This window comes from Felis catus, chromosome D1, assembly GCF_018350175.1.
Source record: "Felis catus isolate Fca126 chromosome D1, F.catus_Fca126_mat1.0, whole genome shotgun sequence".
NCBI lineage: Eukaryota > Metazoa > Chordata > Mammalia > Carnivora > Felidae > Felis > Felis catus.
In genome coordinates this window covers 17,476,196-17,504,165 of record NC_058377.1, presented here as the reverse complement: position 1 = coordinate 17,504,165, position 27,970 = coordinate 17,476,196, and the positions used below count along the sequence as shown (strand labels likewise).

The window sequence follows — 27,970 nt, the reverse complement described above, 5'->3', positions numbered from 1 at the left end:
CAGAGAGAGAGGGAGACACAGAATCGGAAACAGGCTCCAGGCTCTGAGCCATCAGCCCAGAGCCCGACGTGGGGCTCGAACTCCCGGACCGCGAGATCGTGACCTGGCTGAAGTCGGACGCTTAACCGACTGCGCCACCCAGGCACCCCAAGAAACAGACTCTTAAGAACAAGCTACTGGTTAGCAGAGGGGGGGTGGGGGTGGGGATGGAAATACGTGACGGGGACTAAGGAGTGCACTTGTTTTGATGGGCACTGGGTGATGTATGGAATTGTCAGATCACTCTGTTGTACACCTGCAGCTAATATTGCACTACATGTTAACTATGCTGGAATTAAAATACAAAACTCCGTAAAAAATAACTATTAAAAAACATGAAAAAAAGAATACCAGTGGCGGGGGGGGGGGGGGCGGGTAGAAATAACGTAAGGGCCGCGTGCATCTCGTTCGGGCTGCTAGGATAGGCACGGCTTCTAGAGGTCATCTTCCATTGAGACGTTCAGGCGGCTCTGTGACACCCCGGCTGAAGAAGGAACGTCGGCAGCTCAGACGCCTTGGGTTCGAATCTCGACTCTGCCGCTTGATGTAGGCCAGCGAATCATCTTCTTAGAACTTCCATTTTCTCACCTATTAAATAGGGTCATTGGGGTGCTCCGGGTGGCTCAGTTGGTTAAGTGTCCAATTTTGACTCTGGTCATGATTTTACGGTTCGTGAGTTCGAGCCCCGCGTCAGGCTCTGCGCTTCGGATCCTCTGTCTCTCTCTCTCTCAAAAATAAATGAACAAGGATAAATAAATGAAAAAAGAATCATCGAACAGGTCATGGTGGGGTTGAAATGAGCTCATGTAAGCGATGTACCTGGTCAATGCCTGGAAGTTGGCAAGTGGGGTTCAATAATCAGTAGCCACTTCGCTGCGCATCCTACAGTCCCTATCGAACTGCACCCACCTTTCCCCTTAAGGTGAGAAGCAAGTTTGCCGTCCCAGGGTGGGGAATCTCTCCTCTGAAATCCGGCAAATTACAAGGCTATTTGGCTTGTGTGACCCAATTAATAGCCCTCTGTCTCGCGGGCCTCTGCAGACACCTCACCTTTCGCCCCAGGCGCCCCCTTGGCTCAGCAAAGCCTGCCCACCTGCGAGGACAGAGGCCCCCCCCACTTCCTCAGGAGAAGACGGTGCTGCGTCGGAAGGAAGCAGGCCGTGTGCTTGCTGAGCTGTGGAAAATAATTAAACCGGGGAGGAAAAAGAAAACAAAAACCCAGGTCCTTTAGAAATCAGGTTAGGTATGAATGTGCAGGGCGTGGCCCCCTGTATAATTAGCCGCTCTGCTGGCTCTGGGAGCTGCTTGCTCCTCCTGGGCCCGTTGTGTCAGGCTTGGGCCTGCTGCCCCTCCTCTCCCTCCGCTCCTCCTCCTCCCCCTCCTCCTCCTCCCCCTCCCCTGTTCCCTATAGGTGTTTCTCTGGGCTCTGCCGCCTGTCCCACTCCCCTCCGAGACGCCGGCCCGAGAGGTCACCCACCTGCAGCCCCAGCGAGTCCCAAACGCGCCTGCCCAGTGACCCACCATGGAAGCCGCGGATGCCTCCAGAAGCAACGGGGCCAGCCCGGAAGCCAGGGATGCCCGCAGCCCGCCGGGGCCCAACGGCGCCCTGGAGAACGGGGCCAAGGGCGAAGGCCAGGATGCCAAGACCACCAATGGGCACGGCGGGGAGGCGGCCGAGGGCAAGAGCCTGGGCGGCGCCCCGAAACCGGGGGAGGGCAAGAGCGCCCTGTTCTCGGGGAATGAGTGGCGGCGGCCCATCATCCAGTTTGTCGAGTCCGTGGACGACAAGGGCTCCAGCTACTTCAGCATGGACTCCAGGGACGGCAAGAGGTCCCCCTACGCCGGGCTCCAGCTGGGGGCCGCCAGGAAGCAGCCCGTCTCCTTCGCCGAGAAGGGGGAGCTGCGCAAGTCTATCTTCTCGGAGCCCCGAAAGCCCACGGTGTCCATCGTGGAGCCCGGGGAGGCCCGGCGCAACAGCTACCCCCGGGCCGACAGCGGCCTCCTCCTGCGCTCCAAGTCGGGCTCCGAGGAGGTCCTGTGTGACTCGTGCATCGGCAACAAGCAGAAGGCCGTCAAGTCCTGCCTGGTGTGCCAGGCGTCCTTCTGCGAGCTGCACCTCAAGCCCCACCTGGAGGGCGCCGCCTTCCGCGACCACCAGCTGCTCGAGCCCATCCGGGACTTCGAGGCCCGGAAGTGTCCCCTGCACGGCAAGACCATGGAGCTCTTCTGCCAGACTGACCAGACCTGCATCTGTTACCTCTGCATGTTCCAGGAGCACAAGAATCACAGCACGGTGACGGTGGAAGAGGCCAAGGCCGAGAAGGAGGTAATTTGCTGGGGCCTCTTCTGCGCTGGGGGCCCCCAGGGTTTGGGCCTCGAGTCTCGACGGTCCCTGGCTCTCTCAGGATACGTTTCTTGCCCCTCTGCGCCTGCAGGCTGGGGGGCAGAGGCAGTTCCCTCATGCTCTGAGGCCTCTGGAGACAGGGGCACTGCCTGGATGAGCAAACGGAGGGGCAGGAACGACTGGGGGCCTGACCGAGGTCATAGGATAAATTCAAGGCTGATCAGAGAATCAGTGCTCAATCCTGCGCTCTGCCTGGCTGGGGCGATTCTTTTCTTTTTCTTTTTCTTTTTAATTTTTTTTAATTTGAGGGCCAAATAATTCTTACCACCTGAGCAGGACTGACCCCTGGGGCAGGGGTGATGGGGGAGGGGGAGGGCATTTGGGGGCCACTTAAACGTTCTTTTCTTCTGGCTTTAGAGTTTGCATTTGCAGTACAGAGGCTTCTTGTTGTTTATCTGATCCCCGGGCCGGTCTCTTGCCGTCCCCAGTGGCCTCCTTTGTCCTTCTCTCAGCTGGGCCGGCCCTGTGTGCTTTGTGTGGTTGCGTGTGCACGTGCCTATGCTCGTAGGTGGACACTACTTGGCGAGGGTTGGAGTTTGCGTGTGGGCGGGATGTACGTATATGTGTGTGTGTGATATGTGCGTGTGGGTGTTTAGTGCATATGTTTGTGTAGGTGATGCCTAAGTGTTTGCATGGGTTCTGTCGACGTGATTGCGTCTGGGCTTCCACGGGGAGGAGCAGAGGCGTGTGGAGGCTTGTGAATGTGCTACACCTGGGGAAGGTGTTCTGGGCCAAAGGCTCAGCTGTGGTTGCTGCCCCAAGCCCCATGGATGCTGCGTCCTGCTCTCTTGTAACAGCAACGCGGCGGGTGGCCGTGGACAGCCTCCCCCTGGCGTGAACCTCCTGATGCTCAATGTGGGGGACTTGACCTTCCTCAACAGCTTCTGTGACCATCCAGATGGGGCAGCCCGGGACTCCTCCCTGCTCAGCCTTCCTGACCGAGAGTTGGCCGATTCCTGTCTTCCTGCACCCCTGGTGCCCACAGCCCTGGGCAGAGAGAGACGGGTTACAAATGAGGAAAGACCCAAAGATCCTTCTCAGAGGCCTCGTTTAGCCCAGGGAGGTGTTTCCTGTTTCCCGACGCCTGGACCCCAGCCTGGCTTCAAGCCTCAGGCTGGGAGACGGGGCTGGGGCAGAGCCATGGAACCCATCCTTTGGGAGCTTACCTGGGAAACCACAACAGAGCAAGGGCCATCATCCTCATCCACTGCAACCGAAACCCTGCAGAGGGTTCTGGAAGGCCTGACCGAGGTCCAGCCCTGGGGTTTGCCTCTCGTTAGCCGTTGGACTGTGGACAAGTCCCTACCGCTCTCTCAGTCCTGGTTTTTCCATGTGTGAAACCAAGGTGTTGGACTAGACTGGTGGTTTTCAAATTCCCCCATGGAGTCCTAGGATTCTTGGAGATGTCTTTGACACCTCCCCGACAAGGAGGGGGGCAGATACTGGTGCCAAGAAGGCAGGGGCTTCCGGCTCCCACTTCTACAAGCAGAATACATTCTTATTTATCTGCTTTATACGTAGGGTTTCCCCGCAAAGTGCGTCTGAAACAAAAGTATCACCTAAGAAAAGTCCAAGTGCCCCTGGAGGACTCGAGGGTCTTGGTCAGCCCTCTGTGGAGGCACCAGAAACTCAAGAGTTCACCTTCCAGTGCTTGGGGCTGCCACAGGACTCAGAGACATAGCCCTCGCCCTTGAGGGCTCACGATGTAGGTCAGGAGGCAGAGCTCAGACGCACAAACAAGCCTGGGGAACATCCGCCCAGTTACACAGAAGCAGCCGTAGATCAACATCAACTCGTAGAGGGCGGAATGCCAGGCCAGCTGGACTGTAGCAGTCTCCTCTGTCTCCTCCTTCACCTTGCAGACGGGGACACATGCCCAGGGAGAGGAAGGGATCTGTGCCAGCATGTAGAGGAAGAAGCCCCCTAATTCTCTTCCAAGATCTGAGAGCAACTGAGAGGCAGGGCATTGAGGGGATGGGATCCAGGATACGCGTGCTTTACAGGGGCTTTCAGAGGAAAATGTCTGATCCGCCGGAGTGACTAACGGTGGGAACTTCAGACAGTGTGTGTGCGTGTGCACGAGCGTGCACCAGCAGCCAAGGGGGTAGGCAGGGAGTGGTGCGGGCCAGCCGGGAGGCTGAGCTGGAGCACGGCTGTTTGTCTAGGCCTGGCTCTGCTGGAATGTCAGACGTGGGGACGCTGGCACAGAGCGGGGTTAGTGGGTTGACTGATTGAAATGAATAAGCGTGTCAATCCCGGCATCCTTTGGAGGCATCCCCTGCAGACCCAAACGTCAACCCACACACAGGTTTTTTTTGCAAGGAGCCCTGTCCAGAACCTGTTCTGCAGGCCGGCTGGTGAAGGCCCAGGTGAGGTCATCTTAGACCTACCTTGAATGGTTGCATTAGGCTGCAAAGGACACCCAGGGCTGCGGGGGTGCTCATCTCCTGGGTTTCAACTCTCCCTGGAGCCTCTGAGCGGAGGCAGTGTTGGGGAAAAGGCCACTTGAGGCGGAAGCATGACAGTCCTTCCTCTGGTGGATCCAAGACCAGAATGTTCTAGTCCCGCTCCACAGATGTCCTCCGGTCTGCCCTCCTGCCTCTGGACGAGCTGGAGTAGGTTGATGAGATTACATTGTACATATCCCTCCTTTTCTGTGTCTCACGGCCCGCCTCCTGTCTTATCCCAAGTCCCTCCTGCTGCATCAACTAGGGAGGGAGGACTCCTCCTGGCCCATGGCTGTCTGCTCGAGGGTGACCTGCCCGGCCTCTGTACCACCAGCTGCGTGGCCCTGGCGTGGGTCTGGCCTGCGCTCTGGGTCGGCAGCCTGGAGAGGCATGAATGGGGGAGCACTCGCCTGTGGGTGCCGAGGGGAAGCAGTTTATCCTGTGAACTATTTGGAGACAGGGGAAGAAAGGGACCGGCAGGTGGCAGGAGACGCATCCGTGTTTATGGACACATCTATGCACCAGATGTTTACATGTTACTCCTGACAACAGCCCCACAGGGTGTGTGCTTTTCACCTATTTTATAGATGAAGACAGAGGCTTGAAGGTGCTAAGAGACTTACCTGAAGTCACAGTGCAGAGCGGCAGAGCTGGGGTTCGGACTGTTCCGGTGACTGTTTCCTCGCTACCATTTTTCAAAACGAAGTTTATTTATTTTGAGAGAGAGAGAGAGAGAGAGCATGAGTGTGCGAGCGACAGGATGAGAGGGAGACAGAGAATCCCAAGCAGGCTCCACGCTGCCATCACAGAGCCCGACCCGGGGCTCGAACCCACAAACCATGAGATCAAGACTCGAACTGAAACCAAGAGTCAGGTGCTTAAGCGGCTGGGCCACCCAGGTGCCCCTCTAGTATTTTAAACTTTGTTTTCAGGTGATGGCAGGCCTTCCAGGGGGGCCACTGGGCCCAGTGGCTCCCAACAGCCATCCTTAGGTTGGAGTCACCTGGTGGGTGAATCATGACACTGCTTCCTGGGCCTTTCCCTGGGAGGTTCTGGTTCAGGGGTTTGAGGCCTGGGATCTTGTATTTTTAAGTCTCCCTTGGGGATTCTAACGTGGAACCAGGTTGGGAGTCAGGGATCACGTCCGACATCACCAGGAGGAAACTGAGGCCTGGACAGGCGGGGCGACGTTCTCAAGGGCCCGCCGCTGGTCTGGAGCCAGCCTGGGTGGTACTGTGTCTGCCCCTAGTCGCCCCTTCCCTGTCCTGACACCCGAGGAAGCAGAAGGGACAGCAAGCCTCGGTGAGACAGACTAATGCTGGGCTGTTTGACATCTGGGTGGAAATGGGGAAATCCATCCAGCATTTCAGATCCTTATCCAGATAATTACCATTTGTCTGAGAGTACAAATTTGGCAATTAACTGGCTCATTTGGCAAATATCAGAGCCAACGGCCCGTGCGGTCAAATCAAGCCAGAAGAGGATCACAGCCTCCTCGCCCCCTTCCCTGGGGGCATGCAGGTCACATGTCCAGGTGAGCGCTCGCTCGGGTGTGTCTGAGGGCCCCATCGGATGGAGGCACCGGCTGCTGTGCCATCACTCTGCTCTCAGGGAGACCTCTGGTCCCCCAAGGCCAGAAGGATTTGCAGGCAGGGTGGCTTACCCAGTGCCCATCCTGGGCAACAGAGCGGGAGGCAACCAGACGAGTGTAGGAGAAGGGAACAAAGGAGGCATTTAGGGACAGGCCTGGGCAGGGTGGAGGGAATGAGCCGGGAGTAGGAGGAAGTGATGAGGAAGGCGCAGACAGGGACGGAGGGGTGGGGAGCTGAGGCCCCAGCAGCAGGACTGAAGGGGAAGGACGCTGTCCCGGAAGATCCGGAGAAGAGGCTGCAGGTGAAGAGGCCACATACTATGACCTGAGTCCTTTGTTGTATCTTGGCCGCAGCCACTTTCTAGTTGTGAGAACTCGGGCAAGGTACGTCATCTTCTTAGGCCTTCGTTTCTGAGTCTGTGAAATGGGGTGACACCAGGTTAAAGGAGACAACGCCAGACGTGTAGGTGATATTCAATAATACAGTTAAGTGTCGTTCCTCCTCCTAGTGTTGTGGGGGAACCCAGGATCGCGGAGCCTTCCTACGTTACCTTCTTTCCTACATCCCGCCTTTTCCAGCTTCGTGCAGCCCTGCTAAGCGGGCAGAAACTGCCAAGGGCCACACAGATGCTGGCTGCGTCCCCAGGGGTCTCACCCCAAACCCTCCTCTCCGAAGAGCGTAGCCCCCATCCCAGAGGCGAGCAAGGACCATTCTAGCCGCCCAGAGCTCCCAGGCCAAGGGCCCTTCCCTGATCCCGCTGCGTCCTGCAAGTCTGGTCTTGCGAGGCCCCCTCCCAGCCTGTGTCCAACTTCCCCAGTGCCCCAAAGAGAGAAGGAGACTAGTCTCTCCTCCGCCCTGAGTCTCCCGCCCACTGCTGCAGACAGTGTGGCTCCACTTGTGCCCCGGCCCTCACACGTTTCCAGATCAGCCGCCTCCCCCTCCTCCCCTCTGGCTCTCCTCGCCACACCTCTGCCAGCCCCGCTGCCCTCTTCCCTCCTCCTCTTCCGCAGGATGGGCTTCTAGGGTCTGCCCTGGCCCCGGCTCTCCATCGTGCTAACCCCTTCCTTCTTACTCCATGGTTCTTCCACTCTCTTGGCCGGCGAATCCACGCTTGTCTGGTGAGACTTCTCCTCACCTGCAGGCCCCAGCCCAGCCTCATGTCCCCCCTTCCCCCCACAGCGGCTAGCAGGTGCTGCTGGCTGCACGTGACTCCCCTGGCCTTCACCTTCTCTGGTCATACCTTTTCCCACTGGCAAGGTCGGCCTTCCCTCATCCCCATTCCGCTTTCCCCAGGGTCCCCTGGGCTTCTGTTCCCCACGATGCAGGCCTCTGTGTGTGCACCCTTCACTGTATATCCCAAGGCCGCACCTGCGGTCCTCACCTCTGGACACCAGCTAGGCCTCACCTGATCGCACTGTCCGCCCCCCCCCGCCCCCCGCTCGCCTGTGGCCCGCTGGCCTGCTCGCCACACTGCACTCACGCTGCCAAGCCTGGCCCGAGCGAGAGCGTCTGGCACGGCTCCTGGTCCACGGAAGGTGCCCCACACAACACGATGCTGGGCCACAGGCCGGGGCTCTCTCTGTGCCAGGCACCTTCTGACAGCTTCACTGTCCTGCTCCCAGCTCTTCCCATGACCTCCTGGGGGGCGGGCCTCTTGTTGTGTCCACGGAAGATAGCGCCACCGAGGCACGGAGCACTTAAGTCGCCTGCCTGGGGGCAGCAGTAACTGGATCCAGATGTTTAGACTCACAGTCCCGTGCTGTGGGTGGGCTCCCTGCTGGATCCCCCAGCCTCATGCATGGGAGGGCTGCCCCTGCCCCCCACCAGCCACAGGCCCGGGGGTGGGAGTGAATGCACTTTCCTTCTCTGCTTTCCTGTCCATCAGGCCTTGTTCTGGGGGTGCCAAGGTAGGGGAGAGAGCGCCCGGCCAATTCCCCGCCTCCAGCCAGGTCAGGAAGTGGCTTCCAGCTGTCCCCTTGACCTCGGGCCTCACCCAGCAGCTCTCCCGGGATGGGCAAGGTGCCTGGCACAGACCCATTGTCTAGACTCTTGTCTCTTCCTATGACCCAGGTCCTTCCAGGCCACTGGATCTGCTCTACTCTCTGTGGCCTGGGCTCTCGGGCCCTGCATCCTCAGGGAGTGCGAAGGTTGAGTCTCCGTGACCACAGTGGGGTCCTTTGCTCCCCCACCACGGTGTCTATCAGCTCCTGGCTTCTCCCCAGCCTTTTTCCAGAGACCAGGCCGGACCCTGTCCTCAACTTCCTTCATTCTTTCCTCCGGACCACCATTTTCTCTCTCTGGTGACGGCGTTTTCCACGTTATGGGATTTTCAGCCCATTGCCGGTGGGGCGGATGCTTACCGAGAACTCAGAGTCTCCTTGCCTGGAGGGCGCAGGAGCGTGGGCAGAGAGCGGGTGTGGGGTGGGATCAGGGGCCAGGGAGCTCCACACCTCCTGCCCCGGGCCTTCCCCATCTTCTCCACCAGCTCCCTGGCCCTCTGGGCACCCTTTCCAAGAAAGCCAGGGAAGCTGTCTCCACTACCAATCCACTCCCCTTGGGCATGTGCTGAGGGACCCCAGGTGGCGGCCTGTCGTCCGGGTGGAGCACTCTAAGTGTGACGTGTGGTGAAGTCTATACCGGGCTCAGGACCCCGTGCCAACAGAGCTCACATTCCCAGTGGTTTGTGGCCTCCTCATCTTGACTCTTCTTGTGGGTTCCTCAAAGAGGCAGCTGGAGAAAGACTTGGAACTCTGTGTTCAAAACCCAGGGTAGTGGGGTGACCGCAAGCACCCCAAGGCATTCTCAGATGCCTTAGTCTTCCTGCCTGTTGGGTGGAGATCACCCACCAGTCTTCTGAGCTGGAAGGTGCTTTGAGAGCACTGGCAGGGGGCCCAGCAGAACAAAGAGGTGCTTCCTGGCTTGGCCTAATCGGCTTGGCCTTGGCTTCATGCCTCCCCTTTCGTCTCTGTGGTATCTGCTTTCCAGAGAAGGCATTTCCCCAAATGGAAGGAAAGTATTATCCATACTTTCCATATCCATTAGAGCTCCCCTCCCAAGGCACCTCTCCTTGGTCCCCTTCCCAACCCACCCCAGACCCCAGCAGCCTGTGTCCTCCCCTGAGTGGGGGTCCCTGGAATCTCTGCTTGTCTTCTCTTATCCTCCCCCCCCCCCCCACATCACTGCCTCACTCACTGGTCTCCCCTTCCTCCTCCAGGGACCCTGAATAGAGGTCCCCATCCTGCCCAAACTGCAGACTGCACTCTCTTTCCTGTAAACAGGTTTATAGCTGTGCCTGTCCAGACAGGAGTCCCCGCTGGTTGCAGTCTGGGCTCCCACTTGCAACACAGGCCCCACGTCATGGCACAGAAACGTTGCACACTGTTACTGCCACGGGATACTCCCTGGGCTGGGCTGGGCTGGGCTGAGCTTGGCTGGGTCCCTTGCTCCCCCAAGCTTGAAGGAGACAGGAGCTTTCTTCCCTCTTCCCAGTGGCCACAGGTCCATTGAAAGGAGGGGGAACCCCATAAACAAACCTCCTTCCTGCTCACTTTGGGCGGACAGACCTGGCGGAGGTTTAGTCCTTATAGAGACACAGCTGGGATGTCCAGCCCCCGAGGCCCGAGTTCATAGCAAAGTAGTGTTTGGCTTGTTGCTGGATCCCTGATGAAGGGCACAGTGCCTGGCATACCTAGGGTCCCGATGAATGTCTGCAGAATGGAGGCCAAAGGGCTGGGTGGCGAACCTTGCCCAAACTGGCCCCCTGGATGGGTCCACTCCTGGATTCTCTGGTGCTCCTCCTCCCCGACTTCTCCAACCTTGGCTCCTTCCCTGCAGACAGAGCTGTCGCTGCAGAAGGAACAGCTGCAGCTCAAGATCATCGAGATTGAAGACGAAGCTGAGAAGTGGCAGAAAGAGAAGGACCGCATCAAGGTGGGCCGCCTCCATGCCTCAGCCTTGCTGTGGGCTCACCCCACCTGTCCCACCTGCGAGGAGCCAGGCTTGGCCCCCATCTATGCTGCATGCTTCTTCTGGCTCCTCCCACCCCTCTGGCCTCCCCACCAGTTCCCCTTCTAAGTCTGGGCCAGGCATTTGGGTGGGATCTTGTCCATCACCTTGTGCTCATTTGACATCATCCTAGCAAATAAAGCCCCTCCAGGTCCTCCCGGGGTGGAGCAAATAAAGCCAACCGGTCCTCCAGGGACCTCCATTGTCTGTTCTGTCTACCAGACCACCCGACCACCAAATGCATGACGTTGTCCTTTGACTTGTGCCAGTATGGCTGGATGTATGCCTGCCATGGTTTGAGTAACTACCAACCACAGTCTGAAATCACTGACTCTTGACCCTGGCTGCATAAACAGCCCATCAATTCACTTTCTGAATGATGTTTGGTCCTAGCTGAGTTTCATAGAGCACAGCCTGACTCATGGGGGAACTTCTGGGTCTCTGGAATCGCCCAAGGTTGGAATGATGGCTCTAGTCAACCCACCCAGGGAGGAGTCACAGATAGATAAGGAAGAAGGGGCTGTAAAAAACCCTGGCCATCTCTGTCAATAGATGATGTCAATGGTGCCTTTGAATGAGATTCTGAACCAAACAGGCTTGCTGGGTTGGGGCAGTAGAAATACCCTGCCTGGCTCTGATTCTGGGTTGGGAACCTAAAGATACATCCCTCGAGGGAGTTTCTTTTTAATTACGGAAAGCCTTTTTTCTTCTCTCCTCTCACTCTGGACCCAGAGCTTCACCACCAACGAGAAGGCTATCTTGGAGCAAAACTTCCGGGACCTGGTGAGGGACCTGGAGAAACAAAAGGAGGAAGTGAGGGCTGCCCTGGAGCAGCGGGAGCAGGATGCTGTGGACCAAGTGAAGGTGATCGTGGATGCTCTGGACGAGAGGGCCAAGGTGTTGCATGAGGACAAGCAGACCAGGGAGCAGATGCAAAGCATCAGTGACTCAGTGCTATTTCTGCAGGTAACAAGGAATTCCTCCACCATTCAATCCCTCAATTCTTCCATCTGCTTTCCCAGACCTTCATCCAGCATCCATCTGTCCATCATTCATTTATCTACTACCCATGTGTCCATCCATTCACCCACCATCCATCCATCCATCCACCATCCATCCATCCATCCATCCATCCATCATCCCATCTGCCCATTTACTTTTTTCATCCAAGCCATTTTCCTGTCTACTCTAAAGATGGCACACAAATATCACCTTGTACCAACTTCAGTTGATATGTACTAACGTTGCTTCGGGCTCAGCAGGAAAGAGTTCTGGGATTGATTAGCGATGCCTGCTGTGGTTATGGAGGAGTGGCATGTAAGCGCTAACCATGTGTTGTCCTTGATCTTATCTGTGTGTCTATTCATCCACCCATCCTTCCAACTGCTAGAGTGTTTTGGGTACTACAGCATGCCCAGGACTCTGCTAGGTGCTGTGGAGAATAGAAAAGTACCAGATATGGTTTTTGCCCCCCAGGAGCTACAATCCAGCTGGGAAGATAAGATGTGTACAATTAGAGAGCAATATAGAAGAGTGTGTAATTAAATGATAAAGCATGTGGTTCGGGAGATAAGTTCTGTGGAAGCTCTGGGAAGGGCAAGCAGGCAGGAGTAATCTAAGACAGCTTTGTGGAGGAGATGGAATTTGAACTGGGTCTTGAAGGCCCAGAGAGGTTTGAGAAAGAGGAGGGACTCTCCAGTGAGGGGGAAGGGAGGGGAGAAGCACAAAGCGTGAGGCAGGCTTGAGTATGGCACGTAAAGGTGGAGGTAGTGCCATGGCTGACCCAGAACGTTCTAGAAGTTCCTTGCATTTCCTTAGTGCTTTCACTCCCAAAGATGCTACAGCTTGTGTCACTCTCATAAACCCCTGTGAGGTGGGATGAAGTGTCCAGTTGTGGAAGTGGGAACCGTAGAGTCGCATATCTGACTACCAGCTCCATCAGAGCTGTTAGCCTCCAGTGGAGTTTGGTCAAACCCTTTCATTTCATGGAGGGAGAAACTTATGAGGACAAGTGTGGCTGGTTGGTAGCAGAGCTGTGTCTTGAATCCAGCACATTTGGCTCCGGGTACTGAGTCTTCCAGCTGGATTGAGAGCCCCCTGCAGAGGAGCCCCCCCTCCCCCCACCAGCTCCCAAAGACCTAGAAAGCTAATGGCTTCTTTCCTTCCTTGGTAGGAATTCGGTGCATTGATGAGCAATTACTCCCTCCCCCCACCTCTGCCCACCTACCATGTTCTGCTGGAGGGGGAGGGCCTGGGACAGTCGCTTGGCAACTTCAAGGATGACCTACTCAATGTGTGCATGCGCCACGTTGAGAAGATGTGCAAGGCCGACCTGAGCCGCAACTTCATTGAGAGGAATCACATGGAGAACGGTAGGTCCCTCTGTGGGCAGGTCCCACGGCCACGGGCACTTTCCTCTGAGGCCAGTCCCTGCTGCCTGGGCTGGCACCTAGCCAGCCAGCCCCTCATTGTTCCAAACCACCCATCCTACCCAAGGGATTCGGGGATTGTAGGCCTCCGTTGAACTTGCTGCCAAGGTCATGCAGTGATTACAAGGGCCCTCAAGGGCAGCGAGCGTCTGGGCACTGGCTGCACAAATGCCTCCTCTCGGTGGGTCATCCATCAAACTCAGGGATTAATTTCATTCAGGTCTACATCTGATTACGGAGCTCAATCCAACAGCTGTGTGGGAAAGCAGATGCTGCCATTTGTAAGGGCCAGACGCTAACCTGGTGGCTTTGCAGACTCCAGTAGACATGACCTAGAACCTCATCATGCTTGGAGGGAGAGCTTACCTGTCACCATGGCTACACTGAGTGGTGTTGAGCCCAGAGGCTAGACCTGGCCTAATGGGATGGCTGGGGACAATGTGATACATGTGTCTCGGTGATTCACCAGCTCCCCTGAAGTCAGCTTCTCTTCTGAGTCACGCTGTCCCCTGCGGAGGCCAACTGAATCATCTCCTAGAAAGCCTCCTCATCTGAGAAACTAGTCCATTAAGTCTTTTCTCACCAGCCCAGCCTAGTCCTTTCAGGGCCTGAAGCCAGAGCACTTTCTCCCAAGGCCCCACCCGGTGGCCCAGGCCCAACACAGGGCCTTAAGGACACTTCTGGCTCCAAACACCCCAAAGGAAGTGAGTGGTCCCTGTCTTGTCTCCAGATGGAGCATGTGATTCTTTGGGGATGAGAAGGGGATGACGGCGTGCAGATGCGCTGAAGTTTAGGGGGGCATCTATATGTGTTGGTGATGGTGCCATCACACGGTGTCCCTGTGAAATGTGAGGGACATTCAGTCACACCTGAGGATTCTTGAGCCATTGCAGCAAGACGATAATTTGGCTTCAAGAGGCATTCGGATCCTGAACTCCTCCTAATGACAACGGTGATGACACTGATGGCGATGGCTAACAGTGACTGAGTACTCCCTGCGTGCTGGCCTTGTGGGAGCTCTCCACTTACCGCAGCCTGTTTTCCACGCTGGATGGACTGCATTTCACAGACGAGAAGGCTGAGGCTCGGAGGAGCAGCTTTCCGAAGGGCACACAGCTAAGCAGGGGATGTAGTTAGGATTCACACTCAGCTACTCAGTTTTCCACGTCTTCCCTTCCGAGAAGCTGCTGCTGCTGGTGGCTGTGCAGAGGGGTCGGGGAGTGTGACGATCACGGTCCCTGGGGTAGGACCTCGAGGGCAGAGCCCCTCATCTGAGGTCTGGCCAGACCAACGAGGGTGGCCCTGACTGGGTCAGGGTGGCCTGTGAGCCCTACCGCCCGCCCGCCCGCCGTGCCATTTCTAGGTCATGGCCGTGCTGGCCATGGCCTCTGTGCAGGTGTGGCCCCGTGCCCGGTGCACAGTGTGCAGGGAGGCGCTGCGAGGAGCAGGGTGGTGGTGCTGCTGATGTCAGTGGCCCTGCACCTGTGCCCGGGGCCCTGGGCCTCCACGTCGGTTCTTGGTCACTGCTGTGTTGTTGTTGGGAGTGTCCCTGGCTAGGGCGGGGTGGCCGGGGGGAATGGGTGGGTGGCCAGTGAGTCAGACCTCCTCTCCTCCCGGATGCCAGCCTGCCCATCGGACCAGGGACTCAGCCTTAGGCCCGGAGACTAAGAAGCACCAGATCGCCTTCATCCGGGGCTCGCCATGGTGGTGGAAGGGTGGGTGGGGGCTGGGCCAACACCTAGGAGTGCCTACTGTGTGTCGGGCCCCTGCTAGGCACAGGTGGTGGAGATACAGGATGGGGGTCTGAGCTTCCTCTCGTTCCTTCTCTTGCCCCGGGGAGAGGGAGAGGGAAGGGCAGAGGGAAAGTAGAAGATGGGGAAGTGGCGAGAGGAAGGATTGGGGTGGGGAGGGCGAGCTTGGCTCCACAGATCTGTTTGGGTTTGGGGGTTTACTGGTGGGTGGGGGTGGGGTGGGAAGAGTCAGTGCCCCTCCCATTCAGCTCACTCCCCTCTGCGTGCCTCTGCTCAGCCAGCTGGATCCTTGGCCATGGGGGTCAGCACGAGGACGTCATTCCATCCCCTCGGGCCACCAACAGTGGCTGGGACGAAGTGAGGAAGCGGGGACGAGGGCTCCCACCCCAACGCTGCCCTTATGGGCCATGTGTCATTGGGCAAGTGGCTTCACTTACCTCCTGAGCCGCAGTTTCCTTGTCTGTCACATGAGGATGTACACAACCAAGAAGAAACGGAGATCGGCAGCGCCTTGTCAACTGCAAGGTGCTGTCCCTGTGGCCTTACTGCCAAGGCTCAGTCCAGGGAAGCGGATGTCCCACTGTAGAGTCTCTCTCGCCTCCTGGGAGCTCAGGAGCAGAGGGCAGGGTGTTGCCTTCTCTGAGGTCGGAGACTCTTGCCTCTCCCTGGGACAGAGGGGCTATGGGCCAACTCAGCAGAGCCCAGGGATGCCCCCAAGGGCTGGCTTCTCCTCTCCACTTGCCCCTCTGGTGACTGACCCCTCTCCTTCCCAGGGGGCGACCACCGCTACATGAACAACTACGCTAACAGCTACACGAGCGAGTGGAGTGCACCTGATGCCATGAAGAGATACTCCATGTACCTCACGCCCAAGGGTAAGGGAGAGACCCTGCCGTTGCTGACCACGGGCCCGGAGACTCAGCCGGGTTCCGCCTTGGTCGAGTGACCGTCACTCGGTTTGCCTCGGGAAGTCCTGGGACATACCCGCTGTCCCGGTAGAACCTCGAACAGTGCCCTCTTTCACCCTCAGAAGCATCCGGGTTAGAGATAAGTTGCTGGCACCCTGCCCCTCATGGCTTCCCTCCCCTCCGGAGGGTCCCTGCCTCCAGTCCGAACTCTTCCTTGCCTTTCCTCCCGGAGGGTCCCCTGGCCGCTGTTTTCACCAGCGGCCGTCTGCCAGGCCTGAGCCGTGTTCCGCTTCCACTTGAGTGTTTGTGGTCCCGTGGGAGGCTGGCTCCTCCAGAGCCAGTCTGCTCCTCAAGGGCAGGGAGACCGACGGCTGACTCCACATTGCCTCACCTCTCCCTCCCGTGCCTGCCGCCTGGCCCTCCCTCTCTGGGCCTGGACGGTCCCAGCCGGGTGGGGGTATAGGCCAGAGCCTGCCTGTCCTCGCCCGGGGCGGTAGGTAGCCTGTCGCATTCTTTTGCACTAGCAACAAACCACAGTAATGCCCGTTATGTAAGGGTGGGTGTGCCAGGCCTGTGGGCCCTCAGACGGAAGGTGTGTGAGTGGGGGTGGGGGGCGTCGGGAGAAGAATGGGGGTGTGGGGAAAGGTGGGAAAGGAGACCGGAGACGTGGGGAAGGCGCAGGGAACTGGGAAGGGGGGGGCCTCCAGGCCAGAGTGCTGATTCACACACCTCAGCCACACACACACACACACACACACACACACATACCATGGGAAGGGCGTAGGGGATTTAGAGAGATGAGCTCAGCGGGAGAAAACTCTGTGCTCCACCCAACCTGAAAACAACACCTGGGCTCTGGCAGAGGCATGGCGAGGCAGCTGGGCACCCCGGGTGCCCCCTGCCCCACATTCCTGGTGAGGCCTGCCCCTTCCCCTCCCGGGGCTCTGTCCCAGGTCTGTCAGTGGCTGAGCTGCACTGACCAGCCTCCCCAGCATCCCTTGCCCAAGCTGGTCCCTCTGAGGACCCCGGTGTGCATCGATCGCTCCCCTTGGCTGGCCCCTGCTGGGCTCCCCTGCTCTGTGGAAGACCGAGGAGAGTGTGGGTTCCACCGTGAGTCTGGTCGTGGGGAGGGGAGCAGAGCAAGGACAGGGGTGGAGGGAGGAGCACGGAGCTGCCAAGGGGCTGTCCCAGAGCCAGGACCTGGTGACCTTGGCCTGGTCACTGCCCCCTCTGAGAGGAGACAGATTAGGCTCAGATGCTAGGAAGCCTTTCAGCTTGTCACTGAGTCAGGCTGTGACATTTGTAGGTGGAAGAAACAGGTTCATCCGGTGTCCCCGCCCCTGCACGGAGGACAGGAGGAAGGAGGAAATTTGCCCTCCGGGAGCTCCCAGGCTCAGGGTAGAGGCAAAGGAAGGGCCAGGGAGGGTCGGCAAGGGGATCGGGAAGCAAGGCCCACCCGAGGGCCACTGGCATGAGTCTGGGGGCCCCAGGGCAGTGGGCTCGGGCAGGGAGACTTCCCGGGGGAGGTCGGCTTCCAGGCCCCCCGAGACGGGCAGTGTGCTCAGTAAAGAGGCGTGGCTGTGACGGACAGAGGGCACCTGGGTGAGAGGAACCACAGGCACAGGGGTTTAGAGAAGGACCAGCAGGTGCTGGTTAGGTGGGAGGGGAGGGGCCGAAAGAAGGACCCTGGCACATATGGGGAATGTGTTTTCTTCACCTGTGAGGTGGGGGTATGAATCCCAGTCTGCTGTCCTCTCAAGATTGTGGGAACCCGAATTTGGAGGTTGCCGAGCAGTGTAAGGTCTTGTCCCCGGACGGGGAAGCACCCGAGAGGTGTTTGCGGGCACCCGCTCACCATCTCTGGAGAGCTCTCGCTTGGCCCGGGGCCTGATGCCTGGGCCCCCTGCACGTGATCCTCCTTCCTCAAGGGCGCCTCATTTCCTGGCCTCTGGGGTCTCATTCACACAGGGGACTGGCTCAGGAGGGAAGTGTTGGCTTTTCCAGCCTCTGGTGACCTTCAAAGCCCCCTGGGTAGGGTGACCATACGCCCCAGTCTGTCCAGGTTTACACCTGATGTTCTTGCATACTTAATAGCCCTCCTTCCTTCCCAAGTGTCCTGGCTGGAGGGCAGAATAAGTGACTGCCTATCCTAGACCCAGAGGAGCTCGGTGGTGAAACCCAGGTCCTGAGACAGGCAGGGGGGGGGGGGCTGTTCGGGGACCAGGAGTCCCATATAACCCCCAAGTCAGGAGCCATGGGCCTGCCTTGAACCAGACCCACCTTTCTGCAATGATGGTTCCTGCTCGTCTGCTTCACAGGTGGGGCCAGGACATCGTACCAGCCAGGGTCCCCCAGCCGCCTCTCCAAGGAGACGAACCAGAAGAACTTCAACAATCTCTATGGCACCAAAGGTGAGAGAACGGCCCAGTGTGTAGATGGGCAGGGCCCGTGATGTGAGGGGAATGTGGGGGCTGAGGTGGGCTAGGGGCCCAGAGACAGGTGGGAGGGGGCCTGCTGAGCTCAGAGTGTGTGCGTGTGTGTGTGGGGGGGGCGGGTGTGACCTCATTAGTTGGGCTACGGAGAGGCAGCCGGGCACCTGGGCATCGCTGAGTCCAAACGATCTTCCTCCCCCTGAAGGGTGAGTCAGGGAGACTGGGAGCTGGGGTTAGGTGTAGACGCTTCCCTTAGCAAGCATGGGGACACAAGGACCTGAGGGGGACCCGGTCCTTTATGGATTTGGACACTTCTGCACGGAGAAGTCTCGGTGGTTAAGACAGACTAGTGCAGCTGTAAAGGGAGAGGATGGCACCATATGAATTGGGGCCGTCCCTGGAAATCCGGGAGGTATTGCCACCCTTCGAGGCGAGTGGCATGCCCTTAAGACCCGGAGAAGGTGAACTAGGGGCGGAGACGCGGCTTCCTCTGGGAGAGCTGCCAAACACAGAGACCCCTCTGCCCGGTGCACCGAGGGCACCGTCGTGCCAAGGGTAGGGCCATGCACCCCAAGAACCCAGGTTCCGGGAGGCTCTGAGGTGCGTGCCAGCCATGTGCAGGGAAGGAGGGGATTGGGGCATCTCCACCAGAACCCCCACCTCGGATGTGGCACAGGGAGGTCTGAAGAGGTGAGGAAGGGGGTGGGGGACCTCTTCGGTGAGGACATGGGCCCCCAGAGATCTGGCGGGTTGGAGGGTCAAGGGCACCCGTGGACAGGGCACCGGCCAGGCCTCTGTGTCAGGACTGGGTTCACACTGTTACTACCACATGCATGGTAGACGGTGCACTCCCAGGCAGACGCTGGGTCTGTCCGGCTCACTGCTGCAAACCTGGAGGGAGGAGCTCAGCAAACACGAGTTGAAAGAGGGGAGGAGTGGAGAGTGGACCGAAGAGTTGGAAGAGTGTTAGGAGTGGATCCAAACAAGTGGATGAAAGAGTGTGGGCCTCTGGCCCCTTGGAGCTCTGGGTGGGTCTGCTCCCCAGGGGCCGTGCTGGAGAGCCCTCCTGAGGTCCCCTTGGCAGGGGCTCACGGTGGGGTGGGCAGGCGGCCCCAGCCATCTCTGACCGCCAAGCCCCAACGTCAGCCCCAGGCAGGCAGCTGTGGGAGAGGACCACCAGGGAGGCGGCTGTCCGGACTGCTGAGAGGGAGGGCCCGGGACGGCTGCGTCATCCATGGGGGGCTCTGAAGCCCCAGACTTGAGCGTCCCCATGGTGCCCTCCCCGCTGCCTCTCCTCCTCTAGACTACGGGGCATACTTCCAAACGGACACTTGCCCCCCTGTTCAACTTGGCAAGCAGAGTTTCAGGAGTAGTATCAGCCGCTTCCGTCCCTGGGTGTTCGCATGTGTTTGTATTTATTTGTTCTTTCGTTCATTCCTCCATCAACCATACAAGGAAATCTTCTAGGAACCGGGCTCAGTGCCAGGTGCTGCGTGTGATGCTGGGCCAGACAGGCCTGCCCCCTGGCCCCATGGAGCCCGGGGGGGACACAGACGATGAAACTTGCCATTAGGACCCAGGGGGACGAGGGGTGCAGGGTGACGTGAAGCCTGGGGCCGAGGCACACACAGATTTGGGGGAGTGACAGGGAAGCTGACGTCAGAAGATCCAACATATGTGTTGAGGATGGGGAGCAGGTCGAGTGTCTGTGCCTGGGGCGCTGGGGGAGCTCAGGGGTAGCCTGGATGGAGGGTGGAGTGTTGGAGAGGAGGGAAGGGAGGTGAAGCCGGGAGGTGGAGGTGCCGGTGAGTGTGGGGGCGGCGGCCCAGGAAAGTGCTGTGTGCTGATTGAGGACTTGGCACCTGAGTCCCGGCCTTGAGGTTGGGCAGGGATGTGCAGACACCTTGTGGTTTAGCATGAGTTTGATGGCAGGAAGGATTGGCAGGAAGCGGGACGGGGGCTGGACGGATTGGCAGAAATGGTCTCGTCCTGCCCTCTGTGCCCCCATACGAGGCTGGAAGTGGGGGGGGGGGAGCACGGGTCTGACGCCTCTTCCCGTGTCCTGCCAGGTAACTACACCTCCAGGGTCTGGGAATACTCCTCCACCATTCAGAGCTCTGACGACCTGCCTGCCGTCCAAGGCAGCTCCTCCTTCTCCCTGAAAGGTGAGCGGTCCCCACCCTGCCCTGCTTCTCCCGTCACTCGCTGAGCTCTATGCTGGTCTCTGCTCCCTCCCTCACCAGCCGCCTGCCCTGTAGGGCACAGACCCCGGCTTGAGAGCCAGGGAGCTGCCTCCACCTGTGCCTCTGCTGTTAGAGAAGCGCGGGCTACACCAGCGATGGCCACTAACGATGAGCCACATCGTCAGGACGTGACCATGCCATATGCCCACTGCCACCCCTGCCATCCCCAGGGTGCTTCCCTCGGGCCTAACTTTGGAGTCCTCCCGCTGCAGAAGGTTTACTTAACTTGGTTCATCCGGCGACAGCCGGCCTCAGTTGACTCGAGAGCCCTGTGGCCACGTAGCAGCTGCCAACACGCTGCAGAGTCAGAGTCCTGTGAAGCCTTCTTTCGCAAAGGCAGGACTACACCACTTCTAAGGCCTCCCGAGTCTGACTCTGCTCCCCAGAATTCTTTGATGAAGTTGAGCGGTCAGTGACTCATGTCCCCTGAGGTTGCCCAGGGCCCTCGTGTCTCTTCTGAAAGGCCCCAGGGACAGCTCTGTGGACTCCGGTATAAGCCCGTCTGTCTTCGGACAAGCATCCGGCCCGGAAGCAAGGATAAGCAGGTTGGCCAGAGTCAGGGAGGGGGAGGAGAAAGGGGCTGTGCAGGGCAGCAGACCCCCAAGCTGTGGCCTCCGAGGGTGGCTTTATCAGTCAGCTGTCCCTTCCGGGCTGGAATCCCAGCCTGTACCCAGGGCTGGGATTCTTGGAAGGACCACCTCCCCTTGCTTGCCTTACAAGGCAATGTGACTGGAGGGTCCCAGCCCGCAAGACCCCCACGGATGTCCTCTCCCCGAGCCAGGCCCAGGAAACCGGCACTTGCCCTGGCCTTGTCTGCCTCTTAGCACATCCCTCCCTGCTCTCTGGTCAAGCCTCTAGATCAGAGGCCACCAGTCAGGGAAGACAGTCACCCTCTGGTGTGATTTGGAGCTTTCAGGCTTCCCTGGATCCCCCCATTGGCCTGCAGTACCTCCCCTGTCAAAGGCTTGGCCCGAGGACAGCCCCTCCTCAAATATACCGAGCCCCAGAGGAACAGCCCCGGAACATCTGTGGTCGCCTTCACACAGATCAGCCCATCCCAGCCGGTAATGGCCTTGGATGGGGGTTCTGGGCAGGTGCCTGCCTGTGTGCAAGCAGAATCCGCACACCGCGCCACCCCAGCCCCCCCCCCCCCCCCCCCCCGCCGTGAGGGTGGACCCCACCTGCACCTACTCCCGCGGCCCTGGAAGGAGGCAGAGATGCTCAGCGCTGCCTGGATAAGGCTGCCAGAGTAACATGGCCCCGGGGTGAGCTGTGACTCCCTCTGGCCCCTCCTGGGACCAGGCCGTGCTGCTAATGCCTCTCTCTCTCCCAGCAGGCACTGGGAAAGTCCCCTATCAGTTCACCACCTCGGGACAGGCCGCCACAGAGTTTTCCAAACCCCTGGACGGCAGTGGGCTGTTTAAAAACAATCCTGGTACCTGCCTGTTTTCCCTCCCCTTGTCTCTCCCACAAGCAGGGCAGACGGGACATCCTATGGGGCTCTCTGCCAGTTCTAGGGGACCCTGGTCCCTCCTCCCCAGAGTCCCCTGGAAGAGGGATGCATCCCCGCACCCACCACCCCCTCCCTCCCCCCCAGCACCCTCCCTAGCTCACCCTTCCCCTGGACTTCTGTCTGGTCTCCGGGACCACACCCCCCGGCCCCACCCCCATCCTCCCCTCTCTCATGGCTGGCATGGGTTTTTCTTTCTGGGAACTGAAAATTGAGATCTGAATCCCCCCCTCTCTCCATCTGCCACTCAGGACCCGTGGAACCCTCTCTTTCCAAGGCTTCCCCCACCCCCAGATGCGGGGAGAGACCTGGCTTCTCTGCTCTGTCTCCACCCTCTTGCGGAGGGCAGACCAAGAGAAGGGTCAGCCTGGCTGGCAGCCTGGCAGGGCTGCAGGTGGTTTCTGGGCCTGACCGGCTCATCCTCCTCTAGAGCAGCCCAGGACAGGGCTCCGGGCTGCCCCAGCCAAGGACAGACCCTGTTTATTTCTTGAGCTTCTCTAGTCCGGGTCATAGTCCGTTCCTCCCCAGGCCCTGCGGACTGTCCCAGCAGGCCGATGGCTGAGGCTGACAGTGCCTTCCACTGTTCTGTGGTCCAGAGGTCCTCCCAGATCCCACTGGGCTGAAGGGGAGTGGGCTAGGTGGGAGGATCAGGCCCGGGTAGCACCCATGTGCTCTGGGCTCCGTGGGCTTGCTCTCTTAAGCCCGGACCATAGCCACCGGGCAAATTACTGCCTGTCCCTGGCCCCAGCCTCCCGCCCCGCAATAGGCCAGAGGCAGAGGAACTGGGCAGGAGGAACGTGGGGATGGGTTTCGACACCCCACAAAACCTGCGCTCACATCCCCACTGCCGCTCCCTTGGCCGTGCAGCCGGGGCCAACCGCTGAGCTCACAGAAACGGGGTGAGGCTGAAGGAGAAGCCGTGTGCAAAGTCCCCGCGGTGGTGACAATGGAGCCCTGTCCAGGCAGCGTGGGCAGTTGGAAAGGGCGCCTCCTGGTGGAAACGCTGGCAGGTTGTGCTCATGGGAAGAGCCAGAGCCAGTGGTGTGAACCTTCAGGGTGGGTGGGGGGAAATCCTTGGGGAGTAATGTGAGCCTGACCTGGATTTGGCGGCCACACTCCCCTGCGGCCTGGCCCCACCCTCCTGGCCTGTTCCTCCTCCCTCTGTCTGGGTGCCTTTTCCCTCTGGCCAGCCTCCCCAGGGTTTTCCACTGCCCCCCCCCCCCACAGCTGCTGCATACCTCTTGAGGGGTAGCCACACTTGGTAATGGGCTGGCTGGAGCTTGGTGGTCACTTTGGAGATGGCACCCGTGTTGCTGTGGTCCTGGAGGCCCTGACTGCCCAGCCCCTCTCCCTCTGACCGGCGCCTCCTGTTTCTGCAGGCTATCCCTCCCTCATCAGGAGCCAGAGCCCCAAGACCCAGCCCCAGACTTGGAAATCGGGCAAGCAGACTTTGCTGGTGAGTAAGGGACTGCCAGGAGAGCCTGCCTGGGCATAGGTGTGTCCAGAATGGGCACTGAATGGGGCTCCCCAGGGGCAACTTCCCAGGGGAGGTGATAGGGGGATGGGGACATCTCTGGGATGGAGGGGGGAGGCGACAGTGGCCTGAATACGGACACTCAGCCAAGGGCAGTAGAGACCTAGGGCTAATAGGCAGTGGGTCTGGGTAAGCACACACTTTCCGGGCCTCAATTTTCTAATCTGTAAAGTGGGCAGCCCTGGGTTTTTTTTTTTTTTTTTGGTTTTTGGTTTTTTTCATTTGGCAGATGGCTGCTGGGTGCCTGTGTTTGCTGAATGATAGCTTTGTCCTCATCAGCTCTGACAGTGTGATAGTCTCCATCCAGGGGACAGACATCCTAGTGACGGGTCCCACTTCCCTGCGGCCATTCCCCAGCTCTGACAGCACAGAGGCCATGGGGGTTATAGTGCGGCGAGGCAGAGGCTACAGTGTTAAGAATAGAGATGTTTTGGGTTCAGTAGCTAATGACCCTGAACCAGGAACTGAAAAGCCACACAAGAGGGGAGCATGACTTTGGGGGCCAGCCAGCTCATGGGATCCCAGATTCCCTCTCTGAGACTGTTGCCCCCGTTTTATAATGTAGTACTGAGAGGAAGTGACCCCTGATAACCTTTAGACCTGACCCAAGACCTAGGCAAGCAGGGGCTTCCTCCCTCGACAGGCTGTGCCCCCACCTTCTGCTGTGCATATCTCTTTCCGCTGACAGAGTCAGACAGCTGCCCTGGGGTATGGGTGGCATCAGGGTCTCTGCCGGGGACAGGGGCTCGAGTCCCCCGCTCCCTGCTGTCTTTGCATTTCGAGGTCAGAGCGTGGGGAAGTGATTTGCTCCGGGCCACGGCGACTGGGGCTGGTTTAATTGGAGAGAATCTTTTAATTTGCTGGTGAGGGGAGCTAAGTGATCGTGTGTGTAATTTGGAGCTGGGTCCAGAGGCATGGTAGCAGCAGGACTGCAAAGAGCAGATATGGGGAGAAAGAAAGAGGGTTTTTGTTCCTGGACTCGGTCCTTCCCCTCCCGACCACATACTCTCACCTCCGAGAGCCTGGGTGCCAGCAGAGAAGGCTCATTAGCACCGCTTGGCAGGTAGGGTTCTGACGTCCGCAGCTCGCACCCAGCACTGGAAGGATGCTCGTAAGTATGAGGCAGGTGATTGTATGTGAAGAAGGCTGGCCTGGGGGTCCGGAGGCCTGGGGTCTGGCCCCCACCCTCTTACCGACTTGCTGTGCGACCTCATGTGAGTCCTTCTTCCTCTGGGCCACAGTTTCCACATCTGTAACGAGAGTCAGATGGCCTGGATGATCTCACAGTCCTCCCACCTCTGATGTGCCATGACCCTGAACCAGGGAGGGGACAGGGGCAGGCTGGGAAAATGGGGACAAGCCCAGAGGCCTTGAAGCTCTGTTCCTGCCTACCCACCACTCTGGGCTCTTAACAGGACAGCACCCTTCGCTGACCTGTGGCCCATTTGCCTGACCCAGCCTTCCAGAAAGAAAGAGTTCATCCATTTCTAGGTCTATTCATGTTGCCTTGTTGCCCACCTTCGGGTCCAGGCCTCTTCTGCCACCGGGGAGCTATGTGACTTTGGCCATGCCTTTCTCCTTCCTGGGCTTCTGTCTCTTGTGTTGCTTATTTTTAAAAACATTTTTTTTTTTTACTTTTAAAGATTTTGTTTTTTAAAAGTAATCTCTGTACCCAACATGGGGCTCGAACTCAACAACCCTGAAATTAAGAGTCACGTGCTCTACCCACTGAGCCAGCCAGGCGCCCCTCTTGCATTGTTTAATAAGTAGTTTAACCGAGGTCTGAGCTAAGGACTCGGCCCCCACATTCCTCAGGCCCCCAGTTCTGCTCTGGACCAGACGTGGGCAAGGAGCTACCAGTAGATACAAGTTTCCAGGCAAGCAAGGTCAAGGGCAGGGGCTGGAAACATCCTCGGTGTCTCCTGTACCGGCATCAGTGGAGGGTGAGATGGGCTCGGTCCCTGACCCAGCTCAGGGACAGAGCCACTTCCAGAAGCCCACAGAGAGGCCGGGGGTGCTCACACAGGCAAGCAGCAGCGAATCCCGGCCTCTTCGCTGCTGGAGGATTTCTCAGGGCCCTGGTGAGCTGATTGGGAGCAGAGTGGGGGGAGGAAAGTTGTTGCTGACTCTGTGCTGAGGACGCTTCCTGAATCCCGATGAGGGGCCAGGATGAGAGAGGCAAAGGGGCTGGGTTTGGGCAGCTGGGTGTTGACCTGCACCCTCTCTGTCAGTGGGAGTCATGCGGAGGCGACAGAAGCAAATGCTTGAAGACCCAAGAGGTCATTCGGAGACATGGGTGGAATTGGGGGGCGTGCTCTGGAGCTAAAATGCTAGGGTTCAAATCCCAGCTCCCCTACTCAGCTGCTGGGTGGCCGTGGGAAGTTGCTTAGCCTCTCTGTGCCTTGATGTGTTCATGCATAAAACAAGGATAGTAATAATAACCCACTTAATTGGGTGGCTGTAAAAACCTAAATGGGTCCATCTATGGAAGACCCTGGTAACAGCATAGTGCAGTTCCATAGAGGTGAAAGTGTATACAAATGGGGGCTCTGGTGGGCTGGGGGTGTTCCTGGGCCACGGAGAGAAGGTTTGATGAGGGGCTGAGGTTCTTGCTCACCGACGGACGGGAATGAGCTCTCATTAGGATATGAGCCCAGAGACTCCAATAATACTGGGGTCCGACCCCGCTCACAAGGCAGGGAGAGCTTGCAGGCGAGGCCGCAGGGCCCTAGAGTTGTGGGTTCAGGTTACTGCTGCTTCCCGCGGGGACATTAGGCTAGGGGGTCTGGCTAATAGGCTCAGCTTTCATCTGCCTCCTCTAACGACTCTTGTTCCCCCCCCTCTCCCGCAGTCTCATTACCGACCGTTCTACGTCAACAAAGGCAACGCGATGGGGTCCAACGAGGCCCCGTGAGTTCCAGACGGACAGAAGCGAGGCACTGCCACCCCTGCCCTCCCCGGCTGATCCTATTCCTCTTGGCATCCTTCTCATCTGGGTGGATGGGAGCCTCCCCCCTCCTCCCCCATCAGCCATGCTCCATCCAGGCCCCTCTCCAGCGTTGGGACTTCTGATGGTCACCGTCTTTCCTGTGCTCAGAGGCCAGCCGTCGCAGGGGTGGGACATAGGTGGGCCTGCCTCCCCTAACCCACCACCCTCCTCCGGGGTGGATTGCTGGGGCTCCCGTGGGTGCCCACGTGGTAGCAGCCTGCCTCTCCTGCCCCCCCTGCTGTCTTGAGGCCTATTGGCCATTTCTCTCCAAGGCTCCTTCCCGTGTGATGTGGTCAGTAGATGCTTGGCCAAGATAGTTGCCCATCTCCCACCCGCATGGGCCCACCTTCTTCTTCCCAGCAGCCCGGCCCCATCCGGAGACTGGCCCTAAGTGCCCTGCTCTGGTCCTGCCCACCAGTGCCCAGCCCGGAGGAGCCTGCAGGCCCTGGCCACCATGCAGGAAAAGCTCCCAGTGTCTGGCATCATCCTGGCCACTTTGGGCATCACCATATCTACTCTGAGTCTGAAGTCCCTGGGAATGGGCTCTCCTGGCTGTTAGGATGGTCTTAGCCAAGATACTTCCCTCTTCCACCAGCTGAGATAAGCAGTTTCCTCACCATGATACAATCCATCCACGAAAACAGCTACTGGCCCAGCTGCCCCAAGAGAAATGCCATTTACCTATGGAATTTTCATGGTTCTGCAATTCTGTGTCCTCTCCAGCAATGTGAGCGGGGGGGGGGGGGGGGGGGGGGGAAAGTGGGGCTGGGCTGGTAACTTGCAATTTCCACGTAACTGCCGCTGTTTCCCAGGGTGCCTTCCACACTGCTCCGCACCCGTCTTCCTCCTCCCTCTGACTACCTTCCATGTCACACGCCGTCATGGGGCTCGGGGCCTGCAGAGGGGACCAAACCAGGAACGGCAAGGTGGGGCCCTTCCTCCTCTCGCTGTCCCTCCCAAGGGCCCTGAGGGTTCTGGGGAGGGGGACATTCAGCCTGGGCTTTTCCCTCCTGAATAAACCATTGATCACCCACTTCTGTACTGAACAAGCGTTTCTCGAGGGTCACCAGAGGGGCCCTCTGCTGAACACTTGCCCACCGCTGGGGGCATTGGAGTCATCTTTCCTCCAGAAGACGTGGCTCCTTCAGGTCTCCCTCCTCTCCTTCCCCACCTCCCATCAGAGTCCCTGGGGTGCAGTGCAGGAGACTGGACCTTTGTCAGGCGGGCCTCAGCTAACAGTGAACAGAAGGGAGGACGGTGGGGTAGGGTCCTGGGGTACATTGAATACCCAGAGGGCTTTGAGTGCTCTGACCGCCTCCCCTACCCCCCTGCCAGCCAGCCGATCCTGCAGTCCTTGGAGGGGAGCAGGACCCAGGAGTGGCTGGAGCCGAGACTGGCCAAGCGCTTCTCTGTGGTGGGGAGGGCTTTCTGGGCAGGGGGACCCCACGGCCAAGGCCTGGCAGGAGAACCGGTGGGCTCCTGAGGGCAACACCATCCTGGGCTGGGGGCATGCGGGAAGGAGATGAGGCTGTCCAGGCCCTGGAAGCCCAGAGAGGCCAGGAGGGGTAGTCAGGGAAGGCTTCCTGGAAGAGGCAAGCAAGACTTGGAAGAGAGAGGAAGAGGGTGCAAGGAAAACACACCCTTTCCCTGGTGTGGCCGGGACCCCCCCCCCCCCCCCCCCCCCGCC

At 58.8% G+C, this 27,970-nt stretch overlaps 1 protein-coding gene and 1 long non-coding RNA gene across 4 annotated transcripts; one reads left to right on the top strand and one right to left on the bottom strand.

Moving 5' to 3' along the window:
* Nucleotides 1-1,372: 1,372 nt before the first annotated feature.
* Nucleotides 1,373-27,316, top strand: TRIM29 (tripartite motif containing 29). Of its 3 annotated transcripts, none has more exons than XM_045038423.1 (11): nucleotides 1,373-2,365; nucleotides 10,317-10,412; nucleotides 11,220-11,453; nucleotides 12,661-12,859; nucleotides 15,441-15,542; nucleotides 17,894-17,986; nucleotides 20,077-20,172; nucleotides 21,587-21,685; nucleotides 23,140-23,216; nucleotides 26,146-27,010; nucleotides 27,096-27,316. In XM_045038423.1, the coding sequence occupies exons 1-10, from the start codon at nucleotides 1,562-1,564 to the stop codon at nucleotides 26,206-26,208; spliced, it is 1,863 nt and encodes a 620-aa protein (XP_044894358.1). In that variant the 5' UTR covers nucleotides 1,373-1,561; the 3' UTR covers nucleotides 26,209-27,010; nucleotides 27,096-27,316. The 3 variants fall into 3 exon arrangements, with proteins under 3 accessions (XP_044894358.1, XP_044894357.1, XP_044894359.1); XM_045038422.1 differs by having other exon boundaries at nucleotides 21,584-21,685; XM_045038424.1 differs by lacking the exon at nucleotides 21,587-21,685 and having other exon boundaries at nucleotides 1,378-2,365.
* LOC123380365 lies at nucleotides 5,830-9,550 on the bottom strand. Its single transcript, XR_006586040.1, has 2 exons — nucleotides 7,963-9,550; nucleotides 5,830-6,898 (listed from the first exon to the last, which is right to left on the bottom strand). It is a non-coding gene; the product is annotated as an uncharacterized LOC123380365 (long non-coding RNA).
* Nucleotides 27,317-27,970: the final 654 nt, after the last annotated feature.